Genomic DNA, 17,660 nt, shown 5'->3' with positions numbered 1-17,660 from the left:
AAGGATTCCATATATCTCCACAAAAAGTTTTTCAAATGGGCATCCTTCCGTGCGGCATTAAATGATACAGCCCTGGAAAGCTTTGGTACTACGTTCCATTGGATTTAGATTTTCAAACAATTTTTTTCAACTCGGGTTCAGATTTTTCAGTCTGCAAAACATTTTATTCTCCTTATTTAAATACAATACAATAAATACAATAAATATATTCAAACAGCCACATATATAGTTATCTTTTAAAAATACTAAAAAAATACAATTTCAATGAAAAAAAATACAGTGTCATCTGTGAAGTGATACAATTACATGCACCAAATGGGGTAAGACAAAGGGAGGGGCAGAGAGAGAGAGAAAAGAAGAGAATATCAATTTAATTAAAAAGAACACTGAACAATTAAAACAAACTAAACAAGAAGACACTTTACATTCCGCAAAGTAGGGATTTCCCAATGGACATGAGGGAGGCTGTTCTGTTTACACCATTTGTTCTGTCTGCAAAAGGATCAAAAAAGATTCATGGGAGTGAATATATTAGCAATATCCTTTTTGCTAGGAAGAATCCCAAGGCCTTTCAGTTCATTTCAGTTCAATTCCAAGAAAACAAACGCAGGTCTCATTGGCCTTGCTTTGGTTCCTCTTTGAATCTCTCAGGCCTTGCTGATATTCTGCTGAAGAATATTCAAAGCCCATGACTCTCAGTGATGTCTGAGGGGAGGTTGGTGGAATCAAGACAAACATGGGGGAAAGGGACAAACAGTTTGCACAACAAGCTACCTTTGTGGGTCTCAATAATGTCACTTTTTTCAAAACATAGCAGCTGTAAAGTTTCAAGCACAGGTTTTATTTAATGTTATATTTAACCAAAGTGTTTTCTATCACTTGGACCCCCAAGGCCCTGAAAGGCCACCCACTCCACCCAAATATAATGTTTCCAAGCCTAGGGAGAGCAATCTGCTATTTCTACCCCACCCCAGCTGAAATTTGGGGGGATGGGACAGTGCTTTAAGGGGAAAGACAATTTCATCTCAACATGAAATCAGCTTGTCTGCTTTGTAAAGAGACCTCTAAGAGGGTTCTATTTCTTTTCCTTAATTAGTGCTTTGGATGGTTTTTATCAGGCTTTGCAAAGCTACTTCATGCATTTTTAACTGTTTTTTTTTTTACTCTTTTCATTTGTGCTGGCACTTAGTAAAATACAAACCCACCTTTACAGAGAGGAAACACAGATGTGGAAGAGAACAAACAGGTACAAAACTGCATCATACAAGGTCTATTTTTCAGAGCGTTGCAACCATCACCTAATGGTTACCCTACCCCAGAGTAAATGCACTTATTGTGCCTGGGTGTATGTAGCAATGACAGCTGTATTAAACCAAAGGCTTGGCTCTACTGTTTCTATTTCCTTAAATTGTCAGAGCTGTGTCACACTCTAACACAGCATAGAAATAATAAAGGCGGGATATAAATCAATAAACACATAGACAGGTAAGCAAGCAAACTCTGCTCTTCGGACGTTGCATTATTTTTTCCTGCAGTAACTCGTAGAGCCATGCATTGGATTGTCTAGAAAGATGGTTGCTATTGTATTAATTCCTATTGTACCTGAACTGAATCCAGTAGTTTGTAGAGCTAAAAGGTCACTGATTAATCTCACATCTATCACAAACAGGAGCAGACCCCACATTCTTTCAGGGATCAGTATCCAAGACTCCACACTTCATGGAAGGGCAGTCCTACATCTGAATAAGCCCAGCATCATATCCTTACTTACCAACGGTGTCGGCTCTGGGATGTGGTATCACTACTGGTGTTACTGGTCACTGTGATTTGGATGGTTTCTTGATGCCTTACAGATCCCCTTGTTATTCTAAACCGCCTCTTCAATCTTCCCCAGAGGGATTGCGTGTTCTGGAGGAGGGAGACACACACACACACACACACACACACACACACACACACACACTGTGAGAGAGGAAGCAGCCAAAAGGAAATGAGACAATCCTTCCCTTAGTCCCAAGGACTCATCTCAGAGCAGCCTCCTCCAACTTGCTGAGCTTCAGAACGGCCCTGACTTCGAGTCCCAGAATCCCAAGCCTGTTAACTGGGAATAGCGAGACTCGTGCTCACAATCCCACAAAGCAAACCAACACTCCACTTAACTGAGAGCCGGGCAGAAAGAGAAAGCGCTTGGGCCAACCCAACCTAGACGATTCCTTTCAGACATTCTCTCGCTCTCTGCACCTTAGAGCCAAGAGCGACTTCTCCAGTCCTTTGAAGTTTTCATGAAGCGGGGACGAAGTTTATGAAACAACACACGGCCTTCCTATCCCTCTCAAAATGTTTAAACTCCTTGAACCCTCCAGTATTTGCATCAAAACATCGGTACAAATTTGCTGGATCAGAGCCAAGCTCCTTCCTGTGGGTAATTCCCAGCCACAAGCAGCATCTCTGGGCTGCCTACAGTGCAAAAGGAAACCTGATTCAAATCCATACTAGGCCCTGACACTCAACTGGTTGATCTTGAACAAAGCTGTCTCTCTCTTTCCCCCTGCCTCACTCTGTCTCTGTCTCTGTTTCTGTCTCTCTCTGTTTCTCTCTCTGTTTCTCTCCGTTTCTCCCTCTCCCCCCCTCCTTTCCCCCTCTATTCTGTCTCTACAATGGGGACCAACTTCTATAAATTACAAATCATTAGCTATGGCTCTTTCTTACTTTCTCCTCTTCTAGGATGTGGACTCGGCACTCCAGTATTTGACACTTATGTTGAATTTCCAGGTTGGCTTTCTGCAGTTTGGCAATTTTTTCCATGATTTTGGAGAGGTTCTCCAGGGAGCGCAGACCTGATCCAGGCAGGGGTCGGTATGCCGGCTGTTGTGCCTAGAAAATGAACATCATGCAGAATTCTGGAATCAACACACTCTCCACCAATAATATTTTTATTTTAATTTAAACAAATACATATAATAAACATATAAACAAATAATGTTCAAACCAAGTCTACATAGCTGCAACTTATACCAGTTATTACTACTATTACAGCTATCCTTTCTGGCCCTAGTTCCTGTGGTCATGGGAAATAATTCTTGGGCACCTTTTCTGGAGTTTCTCTTTCTGTTCTTTCCAACACTCACCTCTTCTTTTGCTTTCTCCTCCTCAAGGATGCTGCCATCTGAGGTAGCTTGACTGCATCCTCTGGAAGCCTCATCCAGCTATTTAGGACAGTGGAATTTATTAGAAGTGTTCGAATAGCAAATTTAAACCCAATGTTTTACAAGTATAAGATGCAGCACAAATGGAAGAATCAAAAACCTCCCTTCTTTAAATTTGAAAGTCAAAAGCAACTATTATAAATCTTTGCCATACACATGTGGGATTTCATCAGCAGGCACATTACAAATAAAGTGATCAGGATTACCCAATAAACTTGAACTTATATTTCCTTGCCAGCCCAAGTACATGTCTTGCTGATGTCTAATTAATCATCTTTTTTATCCTGCCGCTTCCCCATCCATCCAAAATACAACCAGAGGGAGGAGGAATTTCGGTGGTGATCCATGCAGATGAAATATGATGTAACCCAACAGCTATGTAGAACAGGAACACAATTCCTCCAAATGTAATTTCAGATCAGACTGGAATTCAGCTCCCCACACCTAATATGACTTTGTGTGCTTCATTATCTCTCCAGCACCTTCCTCACTGCCCAATATTAAGTCACTCCCTGGATTCCCGTGTTGTATTTTGCCCCTGGCAAACACTTTACTTTGGACAGGAGGAGCTATTATTGACTCCCTGCCGTCAATTCCTGTTCCAGGCAGCTGAGAGTCACCCAAGCCGAGTAGCAGATTTTGAGGGAAGTAAGCAAAGATCACCGTGTTTGCCTCAAATGACACCTCAGAACAGTCTTACTCAACCTGAGCAAACTTTTAGATAGGTGAACTTCAACTCCCAGAATTCCTCAGCCATGGGGATTCTGGGAATCCACATTTCTTAAAGAAACATAGCCGTACAAAGACAAAAGTGTCTGGATTTTGGTAACTTCCTCTCCATGGGAAGGCTGCAATGATCATGTGTGAAAAATGGTCATAAGCCACTTTTTCTGTGACCTTGTAATTTTAAATAGTGACTAAATGAATGGCTTCAAGTTGAGGACTATCTGTAATGGAACTGAAGCATCAGAACAGGATTCAAATCCATACTAGGCCCTGACACTCAACTGGTTGATTTTGAACAAATCTCTCTCTTTCCCCCTGCCTCACTCTGTCTCTCTGATTCTCTCCATCTCTTCCTCTCTCTCCCCCCACCCCTATTCTGTCTCTGCAATGGTGACCAACTTCTATAAATTAAAATTTATTTCCTATAGTTTTTTCTTACCTTCTCTTGTTCCAGGGTGCAGATCCGCCATTCCAAGGCCTGGACTCGACATTCCAATACTTGTTGCTCGTGTTGGATTTCCGTGTTGGCTATCTGCAGTTTTGCAATTTTTTCCAGCATTTTGGAGAGGTTCTCTAGGGAGCGTAGACCTGGTCCAGGCATGGGGCGGGATGCTGACTGTTGTGCCTAGAAAATGAACATCATGCAGAATTGTAGAATCAGCACACTCTCCACAAATAATACTTTCTCTGGCCCTCACATAACGTGCGGGAAAACCAATTAAACTATCCTACTTCTTCAACGTCTGCCAGTGATGTGAAACTCACAACCTTGTTTGGCAGACTATTGCCCTGTTGGAAAAACTACCCCCTTCGTTGGTAGATTCTTGTCTTGTTGGACAGCTCTCACCATTAGAGAGATTTCCTTTTGTTTAAACCAAGTCTAAGTAACTGCAACTTATACCAGTTAGGACAATTACACCTATCTTTTCTGGTCCTAGTTCCTGTGGTCATGGAAAATAATTCTTGTGCACCTTTTCTGGAGTTTCCCTTTTTCTTCTTGAACATGGTCATCATGAGCCCTTAAGACATCTCTCTAGACCGAACGTCTCGATTCCTTCAGCTTATCCCAGGGCATCAGGAATTTGTGCTGGCATTCTACACCTGCCCCATACATACAGAGGGGACATGAAGCCTCTGCAAATATCCCATGAACATCGAAGGAGCTGATATGGCTTCACAGACTGCAAAAAGACGTGGTTTACTGAGCAAGCCACTGATGGCCCGATTTGCCCAATGGTAACCAGCCTTCTTGGCAAGTATATGACCGCCTGCAGTACTTATTGTAGAAGCAGAACGCCCTGCTGCAAAGTAGGTCAGCAGAGAAAGAGCCTCTCTACCTGCAAGGTGTAGACACGGGGATACCCTAGCAAGAGGCAAAGATGCAAGGCGTCATTCCAGGTGGAATTCAAGAGCTTCTCCCATACGAAACTACCCCCGCCCCCCCGGCTAGTGGGAGGAGAGATGGAGTAGCCCCAGAGGGAAGACATAGCTAATAGTGACCCTTGGCTCTCTGCTCAGGCACATCACCAGGGATGCCACTGCAAAGCCCCTCCACTTTCAGTCCCGCTGCCAGCAGCTGCCTCTGCTCCACCAGAGCAGTTTCCGAGGACTCCTCAGGTCCACTTGGGCCAACTGGCCTCTTCCCAACACTCACCTCTCCTTTGCCTTTCTCCTCCTCAATGAAGCTGCCACCTGAGGTAGGTTGACTGTATCCTCCAGAAGTCTCATTCAGAATCCCTTCAGCCCTCACTGGCTGGCATGGGTGGGGGCAGGACTTCAACTCCTCCAAATCTGGAGGAGGCTTCTTGGGGATAGACAGGTGGTTCTTCTGGGACCTCTGGACCACGTTGCCAAGCTTCCTTTTGAAATGGAAATCCTGACAGGCCCAATCCAGAACGGGTAGTGGTGCCTCTGGCCTTTCTTTGGGGCGACCCTCCTGAAGGGCTGGAACAGAATCCTCTCCATCTAGACAATCCAGGGAAAAGCTTTTTTCGGATTCCGCCGGGGTCAAAGGGACGTGATCGCCACTGGCCAACTCCACGCCGGAATCTTCGGATTCAGATTTCAGAAGCCGTCCACTCATGGGCAAGAAACCCAGCGGATGGGGAACAGCATCCACTGGGGATCCAGCCTCAGCCAATCTATCGTTCCCTACGCTCGTTTGGTCTTCAAGAACCAGGCTGAGATGAGGTTGAGGCTGGGGGATCTGCAGCTTCCAGGACATGTTGACTGAGGTTAACACCACAGGGTTCCCAGTTGGTCTCTGGACACTGTCTGCAAATGAGAATGGAGACCGATGAATAGGAGCCACCCCTCTTCTACCAAGGATGCACTGAAACTATGTAAATCGAGTGGGTGGCCAGGTAATAAGTCTGCCTCAGTCCCTCCCCATGCTAATGATCCCCAAGAGCTTGGGATCAGCACCTGAAGAAACCTCCTTGCAACATTTGCATTCCAAAAATATTCCTCACAGATACATGACTCAGGCAGCAGCTAGGTCTGGCCAGAAGAGTGGAGAAGGCAGCCTGGAGTGGCTCCCGAGAAATTACCTCTGGGAAAGTGCTTGTAGATAATGGCGTTGTATCCCTGGAACGCAAAAGGTTCTGGCTCTTCTCTTTCCACTCTACCATTTGGTCTCAAACAGGGATGAAGCAAAAAGGCCTTAGAAAATCGAGGGTAAATAAGCGTCTTTCGTTCTTTCTGGCTATGTTGTGGCCTGCCAACAGCCAGTGGCAGCAGATTCGGACAGTGAGGAGGTCGGGGAGGAACATGGGCCAGTCCTGGAGTCTGGGGAAGGCTCTGAGAGGGCTCTGTGTTGGAGGCAGAGATGGGGCCAGGGCCGTCTGAGTTATCAGCTGCCTTCGGAGTCGGATATCAGTGAGGCAGAAGAGCAGTTGGAGCCTGTTCCCAGTGTGCACATGCGTAGAGCTACCAGAAGTGGGGAACAGCTAAGAAACAAGGGTCGACTTGGGAGTAAAGCCACAGGTGGATAGTGAATGGCCCCTCCCATAGGGAATAAAAGAGGAGCGAAAGGGGAGTGGGGTTTGCAGGAGGCAATTATTTCATTTGGGTAAAGATCTGTTCCTGCGTTCCTGCCAAGTATTGTCTGCAACAGTGTGGCACCTGAAAGATATCGGCCTGGCAACTCTCCAAGCTTGATAAAGGTCTGTAATTGTGAAATACCTTGAAAGACTGTTGGCCAGGACTTTGCTGGAGGGGAATTCCCTGTAAACTAAATAAAAGGGATTTTGTCAGGACAAAGATTCGGCTTTGTGCTGTTGGGGAAACCTAGGTCAGAACAGGCTATTCATGCACTATAGTGTGGCTTACTAGGTGTTGTATGAACCCTGCGGACAGTGGCGTATTAAATAAATCAGTTAATGAAATCAGGATTCAAGTACAATGTGTATCTTAAATCTTTCTTCCCCTCTTTCCCCCCCCCTTTTCTTCTACGCTTGCAGAATAGGTTATGGGGAAGAAGCAGAAGTCTTCATGCAATGACTGAATTGACTGCCTACAGGCTGTTTTCTAAATTAGGTCTAGAAATTGAGGGCCCTGGGCTGCTGAGTCCTTTGTTTGAAATATAGATATGATGATTATAAGAAGAAGGGTCTTGTGCAAACTTTCCAGTACAACCATCCCAGTGAAGAAGTGAGACTTCTCTCCTAGACACATGCTCAATTCAAGACATTCCCCCACACAAATATTTCAGGCTACTGATATTATCTTTTTCAGTTCCTTGGAAATCCAGCATTACTGTTAATCTGCAGGTGCTATCATTCAAAACATTTTCAAGTTCTTCAAACTGGAACTAGGCCTCGAAATAAACCCAGTTAGAAGTACCCTACAATCTTTTAAGAGCAGTGTTTCTCAACCTTAGCAATGGCTGGATGAGGAATTCTGGAAGTTGAAGTCCAGACTTCCTCAGGTTGAGAATCACTCCTCTACACTACCCTAGTCCACCTTCTACCTTCCCTGCTTTAGGACTATCTCAATCCTTTTCCACTCAGCTCCATTTCGGACTCTTTTCTGCCTGTTTCTTTTGTTTTTGAATACTTTCTTTCTGGCAATCCAGATTGAGAGTCATTTCTGTCTAAGATAAAAAGAAGTGAATCATAAACTCCCATCAGAGCACAGTCTGTTCTACAAATGTTATCTAAATGATCCTAAAAATCTCCTTAGACATTTCCCAGGTATGACGGATAACTTGAGAACAGAATATCGGATAGAAATGTGACATGTGAGCTCTCTACCTCACAAACATTTTTACCATGGATCTTAAATAAGTGTCTTCACTGAGAAAGCAGGCAGAAAATTCTGCAACAATTATAAAAAAAAAAAAATCAAAACCATGACCTAAGAATAATTATTTTTATCAAAATATACAGGGGAGTTGGCCAGATTGAACCTACAATTCAACAAAATGGAGAAATTTGTGGATTATATTTATGAGGGGGGAAAACGTCATTGAAAATCCTTTGAAAATAACTGCAACAGAGGAGAGTTGGATTTTGAGTGCAGCTTTTAGTGCTGGGCTTACAAAATTGCAACAACTATTAGGATTTCAAATGATCATTTAATTCAAAACCTACAAAAGCATTTCCTCCACTGTTGAACTGTCTGCATAAAATCAGGTTGTTTTTTTTTAAATAAAGCAGAGAGAACCTGATCTTACTTCCAATCAGCTGACCTATCCAGCAGGAATTTGTGAAATTCTTATGTTTGTAATTTCAACCCAATGCTACTTTCTAGAAAGCCAGCCACTCCTCTAACTATGAACAGCTCTTCAAATATTTGAAGGTCTCAATAGCATTGTAACCTTTTTAGCAACGAACATTGCATCAGTTCAGGTCTGGTTTTCTAAAAAAGAAAGAAAGAAAAAAGACATCCAGCATTCCTTCCCCCCCTCAACAGACAGGGATATCAAGAGTGGTTGAGTGAGCACAAGTGACACTTGCCTTCTCAAAGACATCAGCCTCATGTCTATAATGTGTGTCCAATCACACTTGGCCAATAAAGAATTCTATTCTATTCTAATTCTATTCTATTAAAGAGAATTGATGCATCATGCTCAACCCATTTTGGGTGAGGAAACGTGACATTTTATTGTGCTCAAACTCAGCCTTTTAAAAAAGCCTGCATTCCTTCATTAAATGAAAGGTTATTACTATCCCAGCCTTCCTTTCACCTACCCCGTCACTTATGACTGTATGACTGTAACCTTGTTGCTTGTATCCTAACGATTTATATTGGCTGTTTCCTAATATGATTTGATTGCCTAATTGTACCCTGTGACTATTATTAAGTGTTGTACCTGATGATTCTTGACGAATGTATCTTTTCTTTTACGTACACTGAGATTATTTGCACCAAGACAAATTCCTTGTGGTCCAATCACACTTGGACAATAAAGAATTCTTTTTTATTCTATTCTGTCTCAGGAGATTCTCAATCATCCAGGTCATGGTTGTCCCAATGGTGTTTTTCTTCCCAAGAGGCGATTGGACTCTCTTTGTTTTCCTGGAATACATTTTCCTCCTCATCCAAGAAGCTTCTTTAGTTTTGACTGAAGGGATGAGCTATTTCTTTCTGATTCACCATCTCTGCTGCTTGAGATAGTGAAGTCCTTACAGTCAGGCAACCATTCTCAGTCCTCAAGATGTGTGAGACTTCAATCCCAACATCTCTTAGGAAGCCTAGAGGGCAGGTTGGCATAAGTTCTCCTATCCATCCTCATGACAAGCCTGATTCCACTCTCTGGGAAGATTTTCAAAATCCCACCTCTTTCAAATTAAATTTAAGTTTGGAGCCATTTTCTTGAAGCTTGATTACTGTTGTTCAAGAAATGCTATTTATCGTATCTACTGCTAAAACTCTCATGGCTTTTTAACCAGGTGAAACTGTCTCTGAGGGCAACAATTTTTGAACCAAGCTACCTCAAATGGGCTAAAATAAAGAATGCACCCCCACCCCCCCAAAAAAATCCAGAATCCATGAAGGAATTAAATTTGGGGAACTGTGGCTATTAGTGACAGCTGCATTACTGGGCTGCTATTGCAGTCATGTGATCAAATTGATTTTCAATGTTCAGTGACGGTTTGTTTCTGTTTAATAAAGGAAATATCACTGAAAAAATGACTCCATGGGGTATGTTGCCTAGTGCCAAATACGTATTGCTGGTAAAAATTAGACAGACTTTGCTTATCAATTTTAATTGGTACTTGTCCAGTTTTTGTTTTTACTCGATTTTTTTTTTAATATGCTTTTGTCTATAACTCTAGTCTGACCGTAATAATAGAAACACTACTCTTCTATCGCAATATTTTTCACCCTTGGCAAGTTTAAGGTGTCTGGACTTCAACTCCCAGCTATGCTGGGCGGGGAATCTGGGAGTTGAAGTCCAGAAATCTTAAATTTGCCAAGGGTGAAAAACACTGTACATTGAACTAGGTGTTATTTTAAGGCTGGACGTTTTGCTTTATTTTTATGCTTTGGTTCCATTCAACAGCTTGGAGTTTTCCCAGAAAGCCAGTTTAAAAGCCTTCAAAACTCATCAGTAAATAATATTTTTAAAAAGCCACTGGCAGCAAAGCCATTACTTCCCAATCTTCTTTTTGGCATCCAAACTCAGCCTATATAGCCCTCCTATAAATTTCCTCAGCTGGGTAGCCTCACTGAAGTATAGAAAACTGCACTGTTCACCAAGAGTTCCAGCTCTCACATAGCTATTTATGGAAGGAAAACATCTGCCATCACTTTACAATTTGGAACATAGCGGCAACCAGTGAAACCAGTATGGGCCCATCAAATGTTGTCCTGTTTCAACAGCCCCTTTCCAGCCAAAGGCAGCCAAATACTTAAAAGGGGAAGAAAGGAAACAGAAATCCTTCAGAAAGCAAAGATTGGTCCTTTGATCCTCGCTCAGTTGGGCTGCCGCCAGAGACTGTGAAGTCTCTCCCGGAAGCACCGAATTACAGTTACAGCCTGCTCCCATCCACTCCGACTGCCTGAAAACCCAACATTGACATCCCAGGAGTTGGAAAATGCTCTTAGAGGCCGCAGTTCTGCACACTTTTACCCAGGAGTAAAGGACACTGACTTTAGAGAAGATTTACTTCCAAGCAGAGGGGGTATTCAGCAGGTTCTGACCAGTTCTGGAGAACCGGTAGAGGAAACTTTGAGTCGCTTGGAGAACTGGCAAATGCCACCTTTGACTGGCCCCACCCGCATCTCTTCTCTGCCTCCCATGGGGTCCCAGCTGATTGGCTGGGTCTTCTTTGGAGAACAGAGCATAGGAGAACAGAGCTGAAAAGCAGGTTAGTGGGGTGGGAATGGGGATTTTATAGTATCCTTCCTCTGCCATGGCCACCAAGCCATGCCCAAAGAACCAGTAGTAAAAAAATTTAAATCCCACCACTGCTTCCAAGGGCAACTATGATTGCTCCACTAACCCCACCAATTTCAAGAAACCGAGCCCAGCCTTCTCTTTTAAATGTGGACAACAATTTAAATAACAATGTTTTGTTATATTTTGTAATCATATCTTCCCCAAAGGAAGTCGTGGCACATTGATGAAGGTGTTGGAGGAGGAGGAGGAGGAGGAGGAGGGGGAGATGAAAGTTTTCACCCCTCTTCTGCCATGCTGGCTCTTCTCTCCTAGCCTAACCTACAACTGCCACTTTGTTCTACTTTGAAAGCCAGTTACAAAGGCGCCAGGCTAGAAAGCGGGAGTTCTAGTCCCGCCTCAGCCATGAAAGGCAACTGGGTGACTTTGAGCCAAGGAACTTTTTCTCAGATCAAGGCACCTCACAGGGTTCTTGTTGTGAAGAAGTTTGGGACATGTTCTTGGGTTGTAAAGGCTGCCTTGAGCTCCTGCAGAGAAACCAGGCTATACTAAATCTGAGAAAGAACAAAGCAACCACAACCCCAGTCACTGGCTTGGTTGACATAACGCCCTGCACCACAGTGTGGCTTCTTTGGGCTTAGCCTGTTTGATCTAGCTAATGGCAGTTTACTCAATAAATCCTAATTTATTGACTAGACCTGCCTTGCCACAAGGTATGAAATCCACTACCCCATCCACTTGCATCTAGGTTTCTGTGTGCCAAAGCAGATATTCCATGGGAGGGGAAGAATGATCACAAATGCTAGTTTAGAAAAGCTTTTCATTCTTCTTTCTTTCTTTCTTTCTTTCTTTTTCTTTCTTTCTTTTTTTCTTTTTCTTTCTCTCTCTCTCTTTCTCTCTCTCTCTCTGTCTCCCTTTTTGTCTCCCTCTCTTCCCCCTCCCCCCCTCCCTACAGGAAGATACATACAGGAAAGGCTGACACTTCCTGAGCAGCCACAACCATACAGGCAATGCTACAAAGAGCCAACCCCCCTCAAAGCAGAGCAAACATTCCCAGGAACAGTTAAGCCCTTGCATTAATATGAAGAAACAGCCATGTTTGAACTAATGCCAAAAAAAAAAAGTAGTTTGGTAAAATTCCAGATATTTAATAATTGGAAATGAAAATGAGAAAGGACTGCAACATTTCTTGACGGCTGCTCCACGTGTCAAACGCAGCTTTTCCAAATGTTTTAACATTAGGGCTACACCTTCCTTAAAGTTAAGTGTCTGTAATCCCCTCCCAAAACGGTGAAACAGTTCACAGCATTGACTCCCTGTGGTGTCAGAAGAATTTGGCTACTAGACATATTGCGGGGACAACACTACCACTTCAACAGATCCCCAAAGTCCACCAGCTGACAGTAAGAGCACCTCTTGGAAGTATACAGAGTAGCGGACCAGTATTAAAGGGTATTGTATTCGATTTTTGCATACAGACCTTAAAATACAGTGATGGGCAGCTGTGATGGGATTCTTTTTGTTTTGTTTTGTTTTACTACCAGTTCTGTGGGTGTGGCATGGCGGGCATGGCAGGGGAAGGATACTGCAAAATCTCCTGGGGGAAGGCTACTGCAAAATCCCCATTCCTTCCCCACCCCACTAATCTGCTTTCCAGCTCCGTTCTCCTATGCAGGGCAACCCAAGAAGACCCAGCTGATCAGCTGGGACCCAATGGGAGGCAGAGAATGGATGGGGGTGGGGTCAGTCAGAGGTGGAATTTGCCGGTTCTCCCAACTACTCAAAATTTCCGCTACCGGTTTTCCAGAACTGGTCAGAATACCTGCTGAATACCACCTCTGAAGGGCAGTCTTCCCTGCAAGACAGTTCCCAAACACTCATTTATGATCCCTCAATTAAATTTTCACGTAGGAACAGCTATTATTGGCCATTAGCAAAGTTCACAGCCAAAGTTTCTTCTTTGCTACTTCCATGCTAACGATGTAGGACTGGAACTTCATGCAGCCAACACTATTCTGATATGCCAGTAATAAATTTAGATCTTACATTGTCTTGTTAGTGGCTGGATAACCTGTAAGAGACTATTAGTCAGCAATGTGCAAATGCGGTCCAGATAGTGAATGCTTAAAATTGAACCAGGAAATCTTGTACTGGTCCACTTCTAACAAGCATTACAACACATGTGGGCAAGTAGGGGCCAAGTGCAGATTTCCTGCAATTAAGAATTACAACTTTTTGTAAAATTACCACTTTAAATACAGGAGCACAAGCTAGCTGTACAGTTTAGTTAAATGGCCTATAAGAATCCTATAAGAGTAAATGGATTTTCCAAACTTGGGGGCTCGTTTATGAATGGGATGGGAAGACTAACTCAATTCATTTCTCGAGACCAACGTTGCCAATTTTACTCAGATTCGTTACCCTGATACCAACCTATGGTATAGGGTAAGGAGATCCAAAGAAATAATAAAGCTTTCCCCAAAGCATGAATGTTCACCCTTTTGTTAGCAAGTGATAACACTTTCAAGCTTTATTAGTATGTGTGATAAGCATAACTAAGTTAGAGAATGAGGAACACAATTAAGCAAAAAACCAGGAAGCTTATTCATAGACTGCTACTTTGAGAACTTTACCCAAGTAGTAATAGCAACCCAAGCATTTGGTTAAAGCTCAGAGCCTTTACAAGCTGAACTTGAAAAACTCAAGGGTGTTTACATTCAAGAAACAGTGAAGTTTATTAGCAAGTGGCTTGCTTTATGAAGGCATTCTTAACCAGTGTTTAATTTTAAAGTAAACATAAAAGTAAGATGGGAGAAAGACTGCTATGGGTTTTCCTTAAGAATGTAGCCATCTTGCTCCCAGAATAAGTGTCTACATATTAAAACTAACTTGTAGTTCAGGGTGTTATTTCAAGGATTATCCTACTGCAGCCACGTTTCTCAATGGGGGCAACTTTAAGAAGTGTGGACTTCAAATCCCCCAGTTCCCCAGCCAGCCTGTCAGCTACACAGTTCTGGGAGTTGAAGGTCCCCACACATTTTAAAGAGGTCACAATTGAGGAAGGCTGCCTTATAGCAAAGCTCTGCAGACTTTCAGGCATGTGGACTTCAGCTCACAGTATTTCATGCTGGCTGGGGAATTCTGGGAGTTGAAGTCCACAAGTCTTTCAACTGCCAGCCTTGGAGACTCCTGCCTTAGGGCGTTAACCCAGCCTGCAAGCTAGGAGAGGCGGAAGGATAATGGCTCTGCAAGTGCCCCTTGGCTTCCCACCTGAACTGGGAGCCAGATTTTTCCAGGTTTCTAGACAGCAGTTAGTAGACTGCCAGTCCCAATGGTTGGCCATCCAATCACAAAGGTCTTCTCCAAACTTGGGTCACCAGTTGACTGATTGTGGCCTGATCTCCCACCCTTTTTTCTCTTCCCACAAACTGTTTTGAGAAGGGCACTTCTTTCCATATTAGATAACGAACATGAAATGTTTATATTCCCACTTTTTAAAAAAACATCAGCTGTTTTCCAGCTGAACCCAGCAAGTCTGGCAGGAAAGAAAGTGCCACCAATCCCCCCTGTCAAAAGAACTATACTGGGTGGGACATAGGAGAGGGGCCTCTTCTGCCAAGGCCCCCACCTTACAGATGAAGGGGGCTCCATCCCTGTGGATTTTCCAGAAATGCAGCTGTGCCTTTACCCTGGGAGGGGGTGTGTGGCAGGAGGAACTGGTGAGCGGTTGTGGGGACTCCATCGCAGTTAAGCTCTGCTGCTCTCTCGTTGCCTTTTAATCACCGTTTTCGATTCTTTGGATCGGACTGTTTTTTATAACAACATTTGAGAGTTGTTATTGTGCTTCCCCCCCACTGAGTTTTCCTGAGATTTGGGGGCCTTTAAACATGAATAAATAAATCTCTGCTCACACACTGCAGCCCCTTGCCCTATTTTAGGTGCCCTCCCCATGCAATCCTGGAGCGGATGTGCTGAGGAAGGGGCTCCCTCTTGATTTCTGCGCCCGGCAGGGACTCTCCACCCGATAAAGAGATGCAGGGAAACCAGCAACTGCCCTTCCCAGGGTCTGGTTTGGTCTCAAGGCAATCCCTTCCACGCTCATCCTGGGAGGCTGAGCTACCAAGACCTCCACAAAGCTCACTTCCCCCGGGACAATCCTGACCCACTGAGGGTTTAAACCAGGCTGCCTTTTGAATTCTGTTAACCGCTGGAGCAAAAAACCAAAACAACCAGCTTTTTAACGCACCCCTTTGAAGGTTGCGGAGGCCACTAGCCCAGGTGCCTCAATCTGCTGTTCTCTTGCCCCTATTATTATCCCACCCAACAATTTGCTGCTGATTGGAATTGGGAACACTTGCAGCCAAGGTCTCCGGAAGAGGCGCATTTGCGTCCTTGCTTTAGCTATGCGCGTCTCCCCCGGCTTCTTCCACCGGTTTGCCTTCCCAGATAGCTTTTTCTTCTTTCTATATCTATACATATATAGAGTGTATATATGCCCTTATTCACTTATTAAATAGAGATATGCCTTTATTTACTTATTAAATAGCGATCTGCCGCCCATCTAGCAACGGAGCGGCTCCGTGTGGCTTTCAGAAAGAGAAAAGTGCGCTAAAGAAACCCCAAAACCTTCAGAAAACGCTACCATGAAACTTTCCAGGGAATGGGGGAGGGCGGGGGGGAATAGGAACCATACACATACAACCCCGGCGGTTTCTCGCGCCCTCCGGGAAGGCAGCGCTTTCCCTCCCCGGGAACCGAGCATTTCCAGCGCTCGGCCGGGAAGGGGGCACCCCCGGGGGTATTGCATGGACCGCTTCCACTGCGCCTGGTTCCGAAGTGGGCGGGAGAGCCGGGAGTCCGGAGGGTGGGAAAGGCTGGCCCCGAGGGCGACCCCAACTCACCGCCGGGGACGGAAGGAGGCAACCGGTAGACTCCGCGTCTGAGAAACATCTCCGCCACGAGCGATGCGCCCCCGCGACCTCTTCCTTCTCCGCCACGGATGCTCCACCGCGTCCGACTCCACCACCAATGCGCCGCAGTAACCGCTACCAACTCCACCTCCAATGTGCTGCTACAACTCCGAAACGAGCGACGGTCCAGAGGCAGCGACCACTTCCAACCACACTCCACATGAACGCGGAACGCGCGGGTCCTCTTCAGCCGGGAGGGGCTCCGAGGACGCTGCCAAGGCCGCGCGTGGGAGCCGCAAGGAGATTCCCGCCCCCCCGCACCGCCCTAGCAGATTCGAAGCTGGCCGGGGCTGGAAGGGAGCTGGCGAGGGAGGGGGAGACGCTGAAGGGCGCCTCCGCCGCAGTCCGAGACGAGGTCTTCCCTCCGCGCTGGGCGTCCCGAGCCTCACGAGCCCTCCTCCTCCGCCTCTAGTTCCTCCTCTCCTTCCTCCTGCTGCGCTGAGCGGGGCCCGAGAGGTTGCAGCCTCCGCTTCTCCGGAGCCCGCAATCCCCGCGGAGGCGCGCACGGAGAGGCGCCCCGCCCTCCGCCGCTTTGTCCGGCCCGGGACTCTCCCGCGGACTTTCTCCTCTTTTCCTGCGTCGGGCAAGGGACGCGGCTCAGGCGAAGCTCCAACCCGAGAAGCCGCCGCCGCCGGCCGGAGCAGAGAGGGAAGGTGGCCTCGGCCTTTCCCGCCCTTCGCTGCCCCACCTGGCGAGGGGCTGGAGAGGAGCGCCCGAGAGGCGGCCCAGCGTTTCCAAAGGAGGAGAAGGGCCAGGCGGGAGGGTCTGTGGCCGCTTCGATGGGCAGAGAGCTGGGAGGGACCTTGAGAGGTCGTCTAGTCCAACCTCCTGCCCTGCTCTCGTCTTACCTCCAGCGATGAAGCACCCACAGCACCGTTTGCAAATGGACTAACCACGTTTTCAATCCGTCTATCCCTCCTACACACGTTCCACTTGCCCCACCAATGAACATTCCCTGCCTCTTCCTACTGTTCCCCGAAAGGAGCTTTGACACAACCCAACGGCGTCCTCCTCCTCCTCCTCCTCCCGGGGGTGCTGACTATAATACCCATGGTCCCCACCTAAAGGAAATGAAAGGCCAGGTAGCCTGCCAGACTGGGGCAACCATCGCAGCAGCCCTTCTTTCTGGCAGCCTTCCGCAGAACTGCTGGAACTCTGGTTCCCATCCAAGGCCGTCAAGGGCGGGATAGAAGCCAGGAACCCGAGTTCTCGTCCTGCCTTCGGCCTGGAAGCTGCCTGGGTGACTTAGGGCCGCTCATTCTTTCTCAGCTCAGCTCACCGGATGAGCTGGCTGTGGGGAAACTAGGAGAAGGAGGAGAATTGGATACACGTTTGCCACCTTGAGTTAATTTGTACAAGTAAGAAAGGCAGGTTTCTCTCTCTCTCTCTCCCTCCCACAAAGAGACCACCTTT

The 17,660-nt window shown here is 45.8% G+C and overlaps 1 protein-coding gene across 5 annotated transcripts; it reads right to left on the bottom strand.

Annotated features, from left to right (window-relative positions):
* Positions 1-142: 142 nt before the first annotated feature.
* C9H8orf58 (chromosome 9 C8orf58 homolog) lies at positions 143-17,191 on the bottom strand. 5 transcript variants are annotated; one of them, XM_087938675.1, is made up of 7 exons: positions 16,179-17,191; positions 5,587-6,206; positions 4,372-4,557; positions 3,129-3,206; positions 2,710-2,874; positions 1,772-1,908; positions 143-492 (listed from the first exon to the last, which is right to left on the bottom strand). In XM_087938675.1, coding segments are annotated over exons 1-7 (1,236 nt in total). In that variant the 5' UTR covers positions 16,228-17,191; the 3' UTR covers positions 143-491. The 5 variants fall into 5 exon arrangements, with proteins under 5 accessions (XP_087794801.1, XP_087794800.1, XP_087794799.1 ...); XM_087938674.1 differs by having other exon boundaries at positions 143-286; XM_087938673.1 differs by having other exon boundaries at positions 143-1,908.
* Between the last annotated feature and the right edge of the window lie 469 nt (positions 17,192-17,660).

This window comes from Pseudonaja textilis, chromosome 9, assembly GCF_049901715.1.
Source record: "Pseudonaja textilis isolate UNSWEBS1 chromosome 9, rPseTex1.2, whole genome shotgun sequence".
In the NCBI taxonomy this organism is placed as follows: Eukaryota; Metazoa; Chordata; class Lepidosauria; order Squamata; family Elapidae; genus Pseudonaja; species Pseudonaja textilis.
This window is presented reverse-complemented; position numbering and strand designations above follow the sequence as displayed.

Coding starts and splice junctions, on each gene's coding strand:
- C9H8orf58 (XM_087938673.1), bottom strand. CDS start 16,227: ATGTTTCTCAGACGCGGAGTCTACCGGTTGCCTCCTTCCGTCCCCGGC. Junction 2,875..3,128: donor AGGAGAAAGCAAAAGAAGAG/GTGAGTGTTGGA, acceptor TTCATTTTCTAG/GCACAACAGCCGGCATACCG. Junction 1,909..2,709: donor ACATCCTAGAAGAGGAGAAA/GTAAGAAAGAGC, acceptor TCCCTCCTCCAG/AACACGCAATCCCTCTGGGG.